The sequence below is a fragment of the Propithecus coquereli genome, unplaced genomic scaffold (assembly GCF_000956105.1).
Source record: "Propithecus coquereli isolate 6110/MARCELLA unplaced genomic scaffold, Pcoq_1.0 Scaffold5, whole genome shotgun sequence".
Lineage (NCBI taxonomy): Eukaryota > Metazoa > Chordata > Mammalia > Primates > Indriidae > Propithecus > Propithecus coquereli.
This window is the reverse complement of record NW_012150840.1, coordinates 15,100,856-15,118,531: the sequence shown is the minus strand read 5'-3', so window position 1 is coordinate 15,118,531 and position 17,676 is coordinate 15,100,856. Positions and strand designations below refer to the sequence as shown.

Here is a 17,676-nt window from a genome sequence, read left to right as displayed (position 1 = left end):
CGCATTGAGTCTGTTTGTGACCTTGTGGTTTAGATGTGTTTCCTAGAGACAACAGATAGTTGGGTTATGTTTTTTCATACATTCAGCCAGCTTATGTTTTTTGAGAGGAGCATTCAATCTGTTAATGTTAACTGATAGCATTGATATATGGAATGTTGGTCTGTTCATCCTGTGAAGTAGTCCCTTATTGCTTTGTTTTACCTCTTGTTCCATTGTTTTATAAGAGTTTTGAGTTTGGGGTATTGTTAGGTGAATTTATACTGCTGGGAATCTGTTGTGCTGATTTGTGTATAGTGCTGTTCTGAGTATTTCGTGCAGAGCAGGTCTGGTCATGGCAAATTCCCTCAGCGTTTGCTTATCTGAAAAAGACTTAATTTCTCCATCTATTGTGAAACTAAGTTTTGCAGTATACAAAATTCTAGGCTGGCAGTTATTCTGTTTAAGTCGATTCAAGATGGGGCCCCAATCTCTTCTGGCTTGTAAGGTTTCTGCTAGGAAGTCTGCAGTTAGCCTGATGGGCTTTCCTTTGTAGGTGATTTGATGCTTTCGTCTTGCTGCTTGCAGAATTTTCTCCTTCATTTTGACTTTAGCCAGGTTGATTATTATGTGTCTTAAAGATAACCTATTTGCTATGAATATTCCCAGTATTCAATGCCTATCTTGTGTCTGTATGTCTGAATTTCTGGTGATACCAGGGAAGTTTTCCTCAATAATTTCCTCAAATAGGGTTTCCATGTTTTTAATTCTTTCTTCTTCTCCTTCAGGGATACCTGTAATTCAAATGTTAGTTTGCTTCACATAGCCCCATCTCTCTCTCAGTGATTGCTCCAACCTTTTTATGCTCTTCTCTGCCTCTTTGAATGACCGGGTTATCTTGAGAGCCTTGTCTTCCAGCTCTGAGATTCTTGCTTCTCCCTGGTTTAGCCTGTTTTTAAAGCTTTCTGCTATGTTTTCAAATTCCCTAAATGACTCTTTCATTTCTTTAAGTTTTATTATATCCTTTCTTGTGTTATTTAGGTCTCTAGTGACTTTTTCATTTTTTTCATTGATTTCCTGGAAGTTTTTTTGGCTTCTTTTTGTTGGTTTTCAACTTTCTCTTCAATTCCATTCATCTTACTTGCCATCCATCTTCTGAATTCCATTTCTGTCATTTCGGCAATTTCCTTGTGGGTGAAGTCCACTACTGTAGCTCCATTGTGTTCCCTTGGGGGTGTCGAACTATTTTGTTTTTTCATGTTGCCAGGGTTCTTTTGCTGGTCTCTTCTCATCTGGCTCCTGTTCTCTTGGCTCTGGGTTAATAGGATTGTAGGACACCTGTCTTCTTTTGCTGGGATTCTCTTGAATGAAGTCCAGGAGTGGCAGCTGCTCAAGGCTGGAGGGTCCTGAGTGAAGTGTTGGACCTCTGGGAGGTTCTGCCAGCCCAGTGGTAGTGGTGGGGCCTCAGTAGCGGGGTCTTAGGGACTAGGCACAACTCTGGAGTCTCGGGTGGAGCCACAGGCCCAGCAGAGGCTTAGGAGCTACAGGGGCAGAGCCTCGGACTCGGGCACAGCAAGAGCTTCAGAGCTGGCTCTGGGGATTTCTGGGGCAGAGCTGGCCATATGGGGAGCTGTTCCACCAGCATGGGGACTGCTGATGCCCAGTCTCATAGGCAAGGATTTGTTGCAGTGGCCCAGGGTCCATGTAGGCGGGCTAGAGCTGCTGGTCAGTCAAGGGTCTCCCCTCACACCTAGGACCCATTGAGGCAGTAGCCCAGGCTTCCCAAGTGGTGCCTGTGGTGTCTGAGGCTCATCCTCCGTTCGGCTCCCACGTGGGGGAGGAGGCATGCTCAGCTCCCAGTCACAGGACATGACACAGGGGAGTGTGTTCCCTCCCCAGCCTGGGGGGGGTGATGCAAAGGCTACTGTCTGCCGGAAGGCAGGGTCCCAAGCAGACCTGGCTTTGTGTACCACAGTGATCAGGACGTCGTTGGTTGCATAAGGGCAGGCACCAGATCTCTGCTGTCACTGTTCTCTGGTGGAATATCTCTGCACAGAGTCTGAGCAGCTCCCCAGTCAGCCCAGAGGTCTACAGCGGAAGAGGGAGACGCTTCACAGTTCGAGCTGCCTGTAACTTTTGTTTCTCTCCTAAAAAGCAGTGTCCCCTTGGGTTGCCTCTATCCTGCTGTCTTCACCTCTTCCCAGCAGTGTGAATTGTACTGGGACCCCCAGCTTAATCTCCGAGATGGTGGGTGATACTTGTGAGTAAGAATCAGCCCCGCCCTGTTTGAGTTGGTAGATGCTGTAATGAGCTATAGAGTTGTTCTTCCTTTCAGTGGTGGATGCTTGCAGGAAAGAGCCAACTGCCTAGATGTTCTTTTGTGTCTGTGATAAGCTCTAGTCCCTCAGGTGGAGCACTTGAATGCCCCAGGCTTTGGGAGGGGCCCCGTAGCTCCCAGGGGGTTACTTGATCACCACAGCAGAGGTGAGTGAAGGAGCAAGGCAGGTTGTGGTTAGGTTGTGTGAGCCTGGAAAGCTTTACAAAGCAGGGCTCAGAAGTTGTTTTCCTGACCACTAGGAGGAGCTGCTGGAAGGAGAGTCAAGGCAGGCTCTCCAGACCAGGAGGGCTGCTCATGAGGAAGGGGCCACAGTTCCCCAACTGCCCTAGTGCCTGAATGCGCTGCACTTGGTTGCTATGGCCTCATGGGCTGGGATCTTTCCTACTGGAGGACCTGCCCTGGTCCAACAGCATGCCTTTCCTGTGGGAGGGTGGACGCTCTTCCAGATCCCCATGTCTCAGACCCCCACAGTATTCTGTCAGTTCCACCCACATGGGCTCCCTCACCTCCTGAGTCCAGCTCCCAAACCTCCTCTTTGTGTCCCCCAGCAACCCACTCCAGTCCTGGGGGCACGAGATCTGGCCTGTATGTCTGACCCTCTGGCATGTGTCTCTGAGAAATGCCAGTGGGCAGGGAGCCCCCAGATCAGACACCTCAGGTCCACTGCAGGTCCTCATGGGGAAAGGTGTGGGCCGCACTCTCTGTGGAAACCTCAGACTGGAGGTTGTGCCAGCTTGGGAGAGGTGGTCACTCGCTCAGACTGTTCTCCCAGTTGCAGTGGGTGGGGGAGAAGCAGGGAACGGTAAGAATCTGAATGGAAGAAAGCCGACTCTCCGGCCCCTCAGGTCACTCCCTTGGAGGAGAATCCCGCACTGAATGTCCAAGCTGTGGGATCACACAAGTTCTCCCCACAGTTCCGTGGTTGCCACATTGTTTGGGCTTCGGCAGGGGAAAGCTTCCAAGTAGCTTAGTAGCCCTCTGATCACTGAAGGAGTTTGGGAGGGAGAAAGGGACTGCCCCGTACCCTTTCACTGGGCTCCGAGCCTCTCTGGCTTTCCTCTTCCTCATCTGCTTTGCAGTTTTCCTCCGGGAGGTCCCTATCAGGCTCCAGCACTTCTCTCTACGACCTACACCTGAGCTGCATCCCCTCTTCCTCTCCCGTCTCCTTTATCTGAAACCCTTTCTTCCCTCAGGGACTGTCTGGCAAGCAATGTCTCTAGTCAGCCATCTTGCCCCAATAATTTCTGTTTGTTTTTCTAAATCCTGAAGTTTGTTCTGGTATATCATCTAATTTTCCTAAATAATATAGTAGAAGAAAAATGACTTTTGGAGTCAGATAGACCTTAGTTGGAATATGGCTCTGTTTTTACTACCTGTGTGGTTTTGGGCAAGTTACTTTACATCTCTGAGCCCCATTTTTCTCATGTACAAATTGATAATGATAATAACCTCCTTGAATGGTGTTTCTGAGGATATAAAAGATCATATATGTAATGTGCCTGTCTAACTTATAGTGGTCTCTCGATAAGGTGGTGGTGGTATTACTATAATATTTTTATTATTAACATCTTACTATTCACTGCTTTGTCTGTTGCAGCAGAGTATTGCCTGTGTAGCCATTATTAGAATATACAAATTAGGAGGCAAATTAGTTGATAAGGGAAGTACTTGAAGCCAAGAAGCAAGGCTAATCTTGTTTTTCCTTTTTCTTGGGATTCAGTTGAAAGGTTAGATTATAATATACTCTGAGCATTTTGCTGTTGGCCACACAGTTATAGGTTTAATCTCCATGTTGGCCAGTTAGCTTCATTCTGTCTGATAGCAGCAGTGCATCCCTAACCATTTCTTGCTGATGCATACTAATAGTTACAAAAAGAAGTCAGACCTAACGCAGACCTATTGCCAATTCTTTAAATAACGGCCACAGACATCTCAGAGCCCTCTTACTGGTAGATTATAACATAATTTTTACATGACCAGGAACAATGCAATCATCATTTTCTTATAGAATCCACTCAACCTGTGTGTGAAGATTGTGCAAGGAATCCGGGCCATGGAAGTTGATTCTAGCCAGTACTCTTTGGAATTGATCCAGATGGTCCATGCGTGCCTCGACCAGGTAGGTATGACTTACACATTCATTTCACTTTCGTATTTCCCCTGCCAGCCTCAGCGTTTGGAGTATGGCACAGAAACAAACCACACAAAGCCACGTTCACTTCCCCAGGGTAGGATGTATGTTGCGGCTGTACCCAGAAGAGGCATTAGTAATTCATGACAGTTGTGTGCTTCAACGAACAAATTCTTACTTTATTCTGCTTTATGAATAGTAATTTGTGAAATGATTTTGCCATTTAAATTGTGCTCCATTTTTTATGACTACAATTAATTTCTAAATATTTATTTTATAAAACTGTAGGCAAAGATGATTAGAGTTCCTAATATACAGAATGTATGTACTTATAGTATTTCATAGTTCCTTTGCTGTAGAGTTCTAGTATTATTCAAAATATGGTCCATGAATCATTGGCATCAGAATCACCAGAAAATGAGGGAGTTTTATAAGTAAGAAGATTCCTGGGCCCCACTCCAGACCAACTAGATCAGAATCTCTGTGGATAAAGTCAAGAAATCTTTATCTGTAATAAGCACCCCAGGTAATCCTTCTGTGCTGTACATATATACATATATATTTTTTTTTTTTCTTTTTCTGAGACAGAGTCTTGCTCTGTTGCCTGGGCCAAAGTGCCGTGGCATCAGCCTACCTCACAGCAACCTCCTAGGCTCAAGCAATCCTCCTGCCTCAGCCTCCCGAGTAGCTGGGACTACAGGCATGCGCCACCATGCCCGGCTAATTTTTTCTATATATTTTTAGTTGTCCGATTAATTTCTTTCTATTTTTAGTAGAGACGGTGTCTCACTCTTGGTCAGGCTGGTCTCAAACTCCTGACCTCAAGCAATCCTCCCACCTCACCCTCCCAGAGTTGTAGGATTACAGGTGTGAGCCACCATGCCCAGCCTGCGCTGTATATATTGAGGTTTGAGAGCCACTGCCCTAATTGAACAAGTGAGGAAGGTGCATTGTAAACATCCTCTTCCATGTACAAGTGTTAATGATAATAAGGTGAGAAACATGAACCATGGAGTATGACGTGAGAAGTTATGATTTTTGAAACAAAAGGATAATATAGAGTGGTCTTTCACTAACTAACCCACAGCCTTCTCAGAGGAAGTAAAATGCCTCTTTAGATCCCATGTTGTCTATTCCCAGTAGTGAAAACTAACTCTGTTTTTACTTGTTAGGATCCTGAACAGAGACCCACTGCAGATGAGCTTCTAGATCGCCCCCTTCTCAGGAAACGCAGGAGGTAAAGTACAAAGAAGTCACTTCATTGTCTTTCCTGACATGGTTGCCTGTTAGAGGCTTGATCAGAGGACCACAAAAAAGGGTGGTGTTTCATGACTTGGCCACTTAAGTAAGTGCTGTTTTCTATCAACATCTCTGCTTTCATTGCTTGAGGATAGCACTTGACTTCATTTCCTTAGCCTGGGCTATTCTGTTCTAAATTTGTACTGATGAGACCCCAGAACCCTCTTCATGACCCATCTGTGGGTTTTTAAATCTAGAATTTAGGCATTACGGTGTAGTAATTAAGGGAAACTCAGACATCCTCAGGTTTGTATCTCAGTTCTGTCATCTTTGTCAAGTTAGTTAACATCTCCATCTCTTAGTTTTCTCCTCTATAAACTGAGATAAGGTGAAGATTAACTAAGGTAATGCATAGAAAGTGATCAACCCAGGGCCTGGTATAAGGTGCTCAAGAACTGTTGGATAGTAGTGTGAATTGGATGGGTAGACGGTAGGTTGGAGTTGGAGGAGTCCTCTTCAGATACCTTTTGCCTATTTCTGGAGGTTGAGCTTTATTGACTCCTGACAGGTTATTTCCTGAGATTTATTCTGTGTCAGAGGTCTCTAGAGATAGGAAGGATGTCCTTTTTCCCTCACTTCCTGTGGGAAGCTTCAAACCTTAACTTAAAGGACAAGGTATTCTTTGTCTTTCTTAACTTTGCTAGTCTGTATTTCATCCTTTTATACTATTTTTGCCTTACTACCCTTCTTCCTCCTCTACCAGTTCTTTGTTTTTATATCCTCCAAATATTCAAATATTTACTATGCTCTTTTTCAAGTTTTGCCCTTGGGTACATTAAGTATATACCTAATTCCATAATATTTGCTATTTGGTCAGTACCTTTTATTCTGTTGTGTCATTTAATTAATTTTTTCTGATTCTTCTCCAGTTGGTCTCTAGCCAATGTTTTGATACCTGGAATTATGTGTAATACTCCAGGTATAGCACTATGACCTTCCATTTATGATCTGTGCATATTCAGGCAATACCACTCTTTTGGGCCAGTTAAGCATATTTAAAATTTTTATCTGGCTTATATCCCAAAAATATGATCACTATTTTAATCTCATATTGAAATATTTTGACTGATAATTTTTCATTGAAATTTTTCCTAGACAATTATAGACTTACCTTCAATACTGTATTGGAACTTTGTACTTTGATGGAAAAACATAAGACGAAGAGTTTTCCAGACAGAGAAAATAGCATAAGCCAAGGCACAGACACAGGAAGTTGTAGAAAATATTCAGGAAACACACAATCCTATTTGGCTAGTTTAGTGGTTCTAGACCTGGTACTCTCAATGCAAAATCTCAGGAGTTTTCAAAAAATACTGATGCCTGAGCACTACCCCTGTAGTTCAGCTATATTTGATTCAGGTAGAATGACAACCCTGGGCTAGGACATGGGCTGTAAGCAAAGGGAAGGAAAGCTAGAAAGATAGGTAGGGAATCATTCATGCCAGGCCAAGGAATGTGTGCTTAATTCACGTGATAGCACGGAAGTATTGGACGTTTGCGAGAGGGCAATTCATGTGATAAGAGGTGTACCTCAGAAAGAGTTATTTATCGATATTGGTTTTAATGTGAAATTAGCATAGTAAAGTAGTTTAGGACCGTAGCAAATGAGACTAATTAAGGGGTGCTGCCACAGTACAGATGGGAAATAGAGCTGCCGAGAATTGAGGTGGTGAGACTGGAAAGGAAGAGGTGAGTGTAAAAACTACTGTATAGGTAGAATCTGTAGAACCTGAATGTTGAAGAAAGGGAAAGAGATGAGTGAGAGATGACTGAGGTTTTAAGCCCAGTTGATTGGGAGAATGGGAGAGGGTGTTGACAATTATGGAAATAGAGAAGCCAGAAAGAAAAGCTGGTTTGAGGGAAGGATAATGAGCTCAGATTTGGAGATGTTTCGTTTGGAGAGTCAGTGGGCAGACTGAATGGAGTTGTCCATCAGGTACTTAAACATGTGCATCAGAGGTTCTCAAGGCTCTCCCTTCCAGCCTGGACCACTTCTCAGAAATAGAAAACAAACGGTGTGAAACTGCTTGCCCTTTGGTATTTAATGAATTGTCTAATGCCAGGCCTATATAACTGTTTGAGTTGTACGGAGGTACTTTCATAAAAGTATTGTAATGGGCCGGGCGTGGTGGCTCACGCCTGTAATCCTAGCACTCTGGGAGGCCGAGACGGGTGGATTGTTTGAGCTCAGGAGTTCGAAACCAGCCTGAGCAAGAGCGAGACCCCATCTCTACTAAAAATAGAAAGAAATTAATTGGACAACTAAAAATATATATAAAAAAAAAATTAGCCGGGCACAGTGGCGCATGCCTGTAGTCCCAGCTACTCGGGAGGCTGAGGCAGGAGGATCGCTTGAGCCCAGGAGTTTGAGGCTGCTGTGAGCTAGCTGACACCACAGCACTCTAGCCCGGGCAACAGAGTGAGACTCTGTCTCAAAAAAAAAAAAAAAAGTATCGTAATATTGTAGGGTGCATACAGTTTATAAAATGATTAAATATGTGAAATGTGTTAAAGAGACATCTTTGCAATATAGGAACCTATTATTTCACTCATGTTTATTTGCTTTTCTTTTGGTAGAGAGATGGAGGAAAAAGTCACTCTGCTTAATGCACCTACAAAGAGACCAAGGTAATGCTCAAGAGACTGTTGAAAACTAATACATCCTAAATTACCAATGGTGGGGGGGTCTTTCTTGGGTTTGTGCATTATTTGACTCCAGTAGCCTTTGGCATCCTTTCAGGAGAGAAAGCTACAATTTCACCCTCACGCTAAAGTAGCCATCATTCCCATGATGAATATTGAAAAGTGTAGAAGTTGTGGATCATCCCAGAATCTGATCTAGCCAAGCTGTGATGAAGCCCAGAAGCAAGAATTGCAAAGCCTGCTATGATAGAGGGTTGAGAAAAGTTGTCAAGAAAGAACATACTTTCTCATACCATAATTGGCAGTTATTCTCAGGGAACAGACTGGAAGCATTTTTCCTTGATGTTGTTTTTATATTAAATGTGCCTTTGTTCTGGGGTTGTTGGCAGGTCAAGCACTGTAACTGAAGCGCCCATTGCTGTGGTAACATCACGAACCAGTGAAGTCTATGTTTGGGGTGGTGGAAAGTCTACCCCCCAGAAACTGGATGTCATCAAGAGTGGCTGTAGTGCCCGGCAGGTGTGTGCAGGGAATACCCATTTTGCTGTCGTCACAGTGGAGAAGGAACTGTACACCTGGGTGGTAAGTAAAAGCTAAGTATTAATACTTTGGAACAGTGCTATAAGCCTCATTGTTTACTGGGCCCAGATGTTTATGCGTTTCGTTAGTTGAACCTGTGCTAAGGGAGTGGCATTATGGGGTGATGGAATGGAAACTCTTAGGAGAGGAGGGATTTTGTCTGATTAGTTTACTGAGGTATTCCCCCAGTGCCTGGTACATATTAGGTCACCTGTAAGTGTTTTCTTTTTTTTTTTTTTTTTTTTTTTTTTTTTTTTTTTTTTTTTTTTGAGACAGAGTCTCACTCTTTTGCCCAGGCTAGAGTGAGTGCTGTGGTGTCAGCCTCGCTCACAGCAACCTCAAACTCCTGGGCTCAAGTAATCCTTCTGCCTCAGCCTCCCGAGTAGCTGGGACTACAAGCATGCGCCACCATGCCCGGCTAATTTTTTCTATATATTTTTAGTTGTCCGATTAATTTCTTTCTATTTTTAGTAGAGGCGGGGTCTCGCTCTTGCTCAGGCTGGTCTCGAACTCCTGAGCTCAAACAATCCACCCGCCTCGGCCTCCCAGAGTGCTAGGATTACAGGCGTGAGCCACCGCGTCCGGCCTGTAAGTCTTTTCTGAATGAGTGAATGATAGAAGGAGAGAAAATTAAAAGAGCCTTACATTTGGACTCAGAAGACTAGGCTTTCCCATTTACAGCTGGATAGTTTAAGATAAGTCACTTAATTATTCTGTTTTATTACCATGAGGTTCAGAGCAACTAGTATCTGTGAAATAGCCTTGTAAACAAACGAAGCGCTATACCATGTCAGGAATCTTCTGAGACCTCCACCCGTGACTGATGATAGCTAGGTATAGCTTGTATAGAATTTCCCCCTGGTACCCTCTAGATTCCACTCTGTCTCTCACCTTCTTACCAAACTGTTTCCTTTATCCCCAGTCTCTCCTCATTCACCTACCATGCTGCTTCCATTTCTGCCACTCAATTTAAACTGGTCTTGACAAAATGACATATAAATTACTAAAATAAAACAGATAATTTTTAGTCCTTACCTAGTTTTACCTTTTGGTAGCACTTGATGTAGTTGACCACTCCTTCCTTCTTGAAGCCGTCTTCACTTGGCTTCCATGATAGCACGTTCTCTTGGCTTTCCTCCTGTTTCTTTGTGCCTTCTCAGGCTCATTTCAGGCTACTTTTTCTTTACTTCAGCTTGTCTTTGGCCCTTGGTTCGCCTCTCTTAGGAAGCTCATTTTTTCCAGTGGTTTCAGATACCTTCTCCCTGAGGACAGGGACCGTATATGTCTTTTTCACTCTTTCATCCCCAGTATGTAAGAAAGTAGACACTCAGCTATTGATGGAGTGAAAGAATGAATGAATGGTTTGGCCTTTGTTATGGAGTGTTCACTTGCTGTTATTTCCTAAAACCCTATCCCTTAAAGAACTAGTTCCTGGGAAGCTACCAGAAATGGAGTGAAATTAGTGCCTTAAAAAACATTTATGGCCGGGCGCGGTGGCTCATGCCTGTAATCCTAGCACTCTGGGAGGCCGAGGCGGGCGGATCGTTCTGAGCTCAGGAGTTCGAGACCAGCCTGAGCAAGAGCGAGACCCCGTCTCTACCAAAAAATGGAAAGAAATTAATTGGACAGCTAAAAATATATGTAGAAAAAAAATTAGCCGGGCATGGTGGCACGTGCCTGTGGTCCCAGCTACTCTGGAGGCTGAGACAGTAGGATTGCTTGAGCCCAGGAGTTTGAGGTTGCTGTGAGCTAGGCTGACGCCATGGCACTCGCCCCAGGCAAGAGAGTGAGACTCTGTCTCAAAAAAAAAAAAAAAACATTTATATAAGGACTTGTAGTTGAGTTATTGAATGGAAAGAATTACTTATCTCTATAAAACTGTTGAAAAGTCACGGAGGACTATTCTCAGGGCATATAGCACCTTCTTTGATGTGACCAGTTCTTTATAACTGGTCCACATTTCAGGGAAACTGTCACCAAAATTTATGAAACTTCTAGTACAGATTTCCAGGAGGCTGTACTACTGGAGAAGCAATCCAGTTAGACTGTATAAAGAATTTTTTCAGCATCACCCATAATTAAATATATAGTTCATCTTAGACTTGCAGGATAAAGACAAAATTGGGAATGTATCCTTTTAAGTCTTGATGAATATCAATTTAAATCTTCTTTACCTGTTGGCAGGGGTTTTATACTACCTACCATTAAAAGGTTTAATCCCCTTACCCATTTTTTTCTAATGTCTAAATTTCCAGCTTTTGTTTTTCTTCCTGTTTTTCTTCACATGAAATTATATTGACGATTAGTTTTTGGCATGAAAAGTTAAAACTTCACAAGCCCTCTCTATTTCACAGAACATGCAAGGGGGTACTAAACTCCACGGTCAGCTGGGCCATGGAGACAAAGCCTCCTATCGACAGCCAAAGCATGTGGAAAAGTTGCAAGGCAAAGCTATCCACCAGGTGTCATGTGGTGATGATTTCACTGTCTGTGTGACAGGTAAGCCATCAGCACAAAGCATCTACGTGTATTTAATGTAGGGTATTGTGCTTAATGCTGTACAATTTTATTTGGGGTTTTACAACAAAAGACAATACTCAAAGACCAAAAGACATTGAGCAAATATATTCATTCATAACAACATGCCAAATGTACTATAGTATTAGGGGGTGGTGTGCAAAGAGAAGGCAGGTGGATAATAAAGAAGAGGTGGGATCAGGAGAAATGTGTTGTATGTCCCATTTGGGGGGAAAAGTAATCTTACCACCTCATCAGGCTATAGATAACACAAAGTCAAGATCAAGACCTCAATTTAGTTTTTGTCTTATCATTACTCACTTGGTTTTATCTATAAAATAGAGATGGCCCCAGTAAAATTGTAAGTCCTTTTAATACTTTTTAAACTTTATTATAGTTATAGTACATGTGACCCTCTATATACAAACAACTCTAGACTTACACAGTCTATCCTTCAGATTTCCCTGATGGAGTCTTCTCATGGGAGATCATTGGCCAGGTAGTTCTCATTCTAGCCCTGCCTGCCCAGCTTTCTGATTGAATAAAATAATTCAGTCCTTTGATGGGTTTCTATTTTCCTTCCTTTTGCAGATGAGGGTCAACTCTATGCCTTTGGATCAGATTATTATGGCTGCATGGGTGTGGACAAGGTTGCTGGCCCTGAAGTACTAGAACCCATGCAGCTGAACTTCTTCCTCAGCAATCCAGTGGAGCAGGTCTCCTGTGGAGATAATCATGTGGTGGTTCTGACACGAAACAAGGAAGTCTATTCTTGGGGCTGTGGCGAATATGGTAGGGGTAGCCTTGTCTCTGTCCACTTCTTCCCAGGTGCACAGCCTGACTCGAAGCTTGCGTGCATCTAAACACATCCTGCAGCCTCTATATGAGAAGTGTTAATTCAGCAAAAGAGAATCTTATAGAACATCTTCATTGGCAGGAGGTGCTCATTATAATGATTTTCATTCTTATATGTGTTTCAGGACGACTGGGTTTGGATTCAGAAGAGGATTATTATACACCACAAAAGGTAAAATCAGAAGCAGCTTCTACCTAAGGCCTAAGTCAGATAGACTCCAACAATATGTCCTCTTGACTTTTCAAATCATGGTGTTTGTTTTTTGAATATTTCCTATTTCAAGAAATACTGTGGGAGACTGACAATCTAGGATTTCTGATTTAGCGCTATGTGGTCTTATCATCTGACTAAATCATAGAAAGTTGAGAAAGTGGATGTATTAATAACAGCTGTGGACACTGTCACATCTTACTCAGGGATGAGAGCCAAAATCAGTGTGTATAGCAGAAAAGTCAAAATATAGCTACGTATACACTGGAAAACCCCTCAAGAAGATATTAGAAAGCAGTAAACTATCTCTTAACCCTGCACAGCCATTTTACCCTCCTATTTCTGCAGTTGAACACCAGATGAAATTGTTGTTTTTATTTAGGGTCATGTTGTGTGAAATATAATGTCTAATTACTCTCAGCTCTGTCAGAGCTGGCACTGCAAGGGGCTCACAGAAGCTGAGACCAGCTGAGGGACAAGCATGGTTACATCTCTCTCACACCCATCTAGGGCACAGGCTTAGCCCCCAGAAGGTTGACTAATTGACTATACCATTTACTGTTAACAGTTTTTATTTACATTTTAAAAATTAAATTATGTGTTTATAGGGACTATTCTCATTGGGATTCACGGCTGTTCCTCTCCTCCTGGAAAGGCTGTCATAGAAACTTTGAGGGTCCAGGTTTCAGGCTTTACACTCATCCAACGTGGCCCCACACATCCGTCACCCCTACCATTTTCCATCTCTGTTTAGCTATAGAAGGATGTAAGCATTTGGAAGTCCTAGCTGCCACCTCAGTACTCTGTCACCTCTCCTATAAAATGACCAGATTGGGACCCCATAGGGCTACTGAGTTTCTTTTGTAACTGTCAAGCAGCCTCCCATCTCAGAGGACAAAATCAGTAATGGATTGAAGCTTCTTCTTTCCCAGCTTTTTCTGAGAAGTCTCCCTGTTAGTAGAACCTATTACTAAAACATAACTGACGGCCTGTCTGCTTAGGTGACTTAGAACTGCTGCCTTTTACCTTATGTTATAAAACTTGAGCTCCTGTTTGAAAATAGTAACCTCTAACCGCTGGGCAAATCTGAAGAGAATACAGAAACCCTTACTTCCCTGTAGTCATTCTGCTAAATGCAGCATGTTACTTTTGAAAAAATTTGGGGGTTTTTTCCTAATCTGAGTTATGTATTTGGGAGTTCTTTTTCTGATTTATTTATTTTTTTCTTGCAGGTGGATGTTCCTAAGGCCTTGATTATTGTTGCAGTTCAATGTGGCTGTGATGGGACATTTCTGCTGACCCAGTCAGGCAAAGTGCTTGCCTGTGGACTCAATGAGTTCAACAAACTGGGTCTGAATCAGTGCATGTCTGGAATCATCAACCATGAAGTGAGTGCCCACTTTGTTTCTTTGGGATGCTGTTATTGGTTAGTGACCATAGAATTTGACTTAAGAATAAAGTGATGATCTCACAGACATTGTCTTCAGCAAAAGAAGCCAGCCACAAAAGAGTACATGCTATATGATTCCAACTACGTAAAGTTCAAGAACAGGCAAAATTAACTTACGATGGCACAAGTCAAAATATTGGGTACTATTTTGGGAGGAGGGGTATGGGTATTAACAGAAGAGATGGGAGAAATCCTAGGCTGATGGGAATGGTCTTTATCTTGATTGGGGTAATGGTTTTAGTATGGTTTAAGTATGTGCATACAGAAAAATGTATCAAGCTTTGCAGTATTTTGTAGTATGTTGGTTATACCTCAATAAATAAATTGATTACAAAGAATAAAATGATGGAATTCAGGTTCTACCGTATCATTTAAATAGAAACAAGAAAATTAGCGTTATGAAAAAGAAACATATTTCCATGTGTCATCTCCCTGTGGAGTTTTTTAGACTGGTTCCCACGTCACTGATCCTATAATAGGCTTATTAAACGTAATTACCATTCTCCTTTCAAGGATGTAATGATATTCACCACTGATACTGTCTTAGTTTCCTGTTTGTGTTAGTATCATGAGTTTTTGTCATTTTCTAAAGAATCAGGTTAAGAGACAAGTTTTCTGACTCAATGAGAAAGGTAAAAGTTAATTTTTAAACAGTCTCTAAAGTAGTGATTCTCAATTAGGAAGAGTACAAATTCAAGGCAAGGCTGGAGATAGTTTGAGAAGGCATGTTCAGAATTACCATTACTTGATTTGTGTTGTTATAACATTGGATTTGTTGTGAGATTTTAGACTCACATGAGAGGATTCTTTTTTTATACTAATTCACAGGGAATATGGGTTTTAACAAAAGGTTTAGAAACCCTACCCTGTAGATGAAATTAGATCACAGAAAACTAATTGCTTTATGGGCTGGAGAGTCTTCAGGATTTTAATTTTTTGCCCTGCCTTTGTTAGGTATACAAAGTATATAACAAAACAGATGCCAGCGATTCTACCCTAATGTAAATACCTTCTGGGATAGAGAGTTCATGTTTTTTATACTCTAATTCAGAATCTAAAACTTTCGTTGTCAGAAAGTACTGCCTCATATGCTGAATTCTCTGATTATTTATTGAGCTTTTTCCTTCTTGTATTCTGTTGGAGATGCAAACTACCTGGCACTTTCTTCTGAGTAACATGATTTGCCTTTTGGTCACTGTGGCCCATTCTCAGCCTGATTATTCCTCCTTTTTTTAAAAAAAAAAAAAAAAAAAAACCTCATGAATCTTTGTTTTTTTACTTTGTTTCAGGCTTACCATGAAGTTCCCTACACAACCTCCTTTACCTTAGCCAAACAGCTGTCCTTTTACAAGATCCGTACCATTGCCCCAGGCAAGACTCACACAGCCGCTATTGATGGTGAGTTAATTTATAACTGTATTACATCCCTTAGTAGCTCAGGCACTTTTATCCTGTCAAGTACTGGCTTTTCTTAACAATATATACATCCTTCTGATTTCCCCGTAGCATCCAGGATTATCTCACTAACAAGTTAGGCATTCAGGTACACATTTTTGTTGATAATCATTATAAATGCAGGATAAATATATCCCTTAATGCAAACACGACACCTATAGTTCCAGACGTCTGTTGTCTCCAATTAGCACCTTCCATAAGTATTCTAAGATAGTACCCATTTTTCACATTAAAAATACTGCAGTATTGGAGAGAAAATACAGTATTGTCACTAACCGGGTCTCATTGGATATATTGTCTAGATACCCTAGCTGCTATAGGTCCAGGATCATGTGGCTGGTTTATACTTGTATATTCTAACAGCCAGAAGCTAGTCCATGGAACTCTGCATAGGCTGCATCTTTTCCCTGTTTAATCACCCATTTGTGCCTGGTTATTGATTTTTGCTTTTCCCTCAGAGCGAGGCCGGCTGCTGACCTTTGGCTGCAATAAGTGCGGGCAGCTGGGCGTTGGGAATTACAAGAAGCGTCTGGGAATCAATCTGTTGGGGGGACCCCTAGGTGGGAAGCAAGTAATCAGGGTTTCCTGCGGTGATGAGTTTACCATTGCTGCCACTGATGGTGAGTCTTTACCTGTCATTTCAAGCTTTCTGGACAGATGGCTGTGTTTTAATTTTCGACTTGGAAAGAGGTAGACTGGATATTTGTATAACTGAATCATGCATTTACTTTTTTATTTGTATTAAATTAGTGGCCAGTTATGCATATTGAGCTTTTTAAAAGATCAGATTTCTAGATAATGACAAGTTAATATTCTAAGTTCCTCCTTTTTCCACTTCAGGTTTTAAGTTTTTTGGTAAAATGTTTCAGTAATTATCAAGTACTTCTATATATACCTTGCCCAGCACCTTGTCGGTTTCAATAAACATTGACTGGGTGGCTGGAGAGAACAGAATAATTTAATCTTGCTCCTTGGTTGGGGTCAGTTGTACTGCAGTGATACCGCTAAAGCTTGAAGGGCTATTTTCCTCTGTGCTATGTCTCTCTGCTTCCTGAATTGGTCTAAATTGATTTTTCTTCTCTCTTTTCCCTTGTGGCTGTTTCTTCTTTGCATTTTATCTTCTTGCTCCTGTCTGCTTCTCTTCCTTGCTGCAACTGTTGCCATCCTTCATTCCCTTCCCTCTTTCTTCTGTTTGCTTTTTTTTTCCTCTTTTTTTCTCGCTTCTTCCTGTATTGTCTTCTGAACTTCATGATTTATGTAGCCACTTTTTTCTCATGATTGGTGAGCAACAATCACATTTGATCTTCTTATCTTTTGACTCACCAACTTTTGTTGTTGCTCATACTCTGAGATGTCCTTGCTTTCTTTTGGTCTGTGCCTGTATGTACACATGAGGAGTCTCAGGCAGGGATAGTGCCAATTAAGTGATCTGTTACTGTATGTAATTAAGTAAACCAGCTTTCAGAGCAGCACATTAACCCTCCCTGCTTGTCTCAAAACAAAGGACTTTAGGGAGCAAACTGCTTGTCAGACTTAGATAAATGGAAACAGTACCTAAAAGGACAGAGTCAGCATACCACTGAGGATAAATTTAGTGCAGAAAATTCAGTAGCACTTTCTGACAGTGTCTCAGAGAGGTCATGTTTCTTGAATAGATCTGTGTACCTCATGAGTTAAACTTCAGAATGAGAAGTGTAGAATTGGATTCTGTAGCTGGTCATGTTACCTCTTGATAAATGTTCTTGTTCTCTGAACTGTACTTGATAGCCTGATTCCTGTCCAGGTCCTCTTTTAGGCTCTGAAAATAAAAGAATGCATCTCAAAAAGCCCCTGTGCTCAAGGAGCTCACAGCCTAGTAGGGTAGGGGACTAATACAGGCAGGTCTCTCATGTGCTGTGATAACTGAATCCAACTCCTCTAAGTCCTGGAGTGCCCCAAAGTTGTCCTCTTGCCAAAGTGAGCTCATTCTCTTATATCCCCCGTATGCACTGACAGCTTTACATTACCACCCCTGACCTCCAGACTCACTTATTCAATAGCTTCTTGACTTGAATGTCTAAAGACAGGGTGGCGGCCGGGCGCGGTGGCTCACGCCTGTAATCCTAGCACTCTGGGAGGCCGAGACAGGCGGATTGTTTGAGCTCAGGAGTTCGAAACCAGCCTGAGCAAGACCAAAACCCTGTCTCTACTAAAAATAGAAAGAAATTAATCGGACAACTAAA

The 17,676-nt window shown here is 42.2% G+C and overlaps 1 protein-coding gene across 2 annotated transcripts in view; it reads left to right on the top strand.

Moving 5' to 3' along the window:
- NEK9 (NIMA-related kinase 9) overlaps positions 1 to 17,676 on the top strand; it is a 45,851-nt gene that overhangs the window by 14,703 nt on the left and 13,472 nt on the right. For both annotated transcript variants that reach the window (XM_012656232.1, XM_012656233.1), the window contains 10 exons: positions 4,323 to 4,433; positions 5,618 to 5,682; positions 8,322 to 8,372; positions 8,777 to 8,969; positions 11,321 to 11,465; positions 12,075 to 12,275; positions 12,464 to 12,510; positions 13,782 to 13,937; positions 15,289 to 15,397; positions 15,913 to 16,074. In XM_012656232.1, coding sequence (XP_012511686.1) covers positions 4,323 to 4,433; positions 5,618 to 5,682; positions 8,322 to 8,372; positions 8,777 to 8,969; positions 11,321 to 11,465; positions 12,075 to 12,275; positions 12,464 to 12,510; positions 13,782 to 13,937; positions 15,289 to 15,397; positions 15,913 to 16,074 — 1,240 coding nt within the window. The remainder of the gene's footprint in view (positions 1 to 4,322; positions 4,434 to 5,617; positions 5,683 to 8,321; positions 8,373 to 8,776; positions 8,970 to 11,320; positions 11,466 to 12,074; positions 12,276 to 12,463; positions 12,511 to 13,781; positions 13,938 to 15,288; positions 15,398 to 15,912; positions 16,075 to 17,676) is intronic.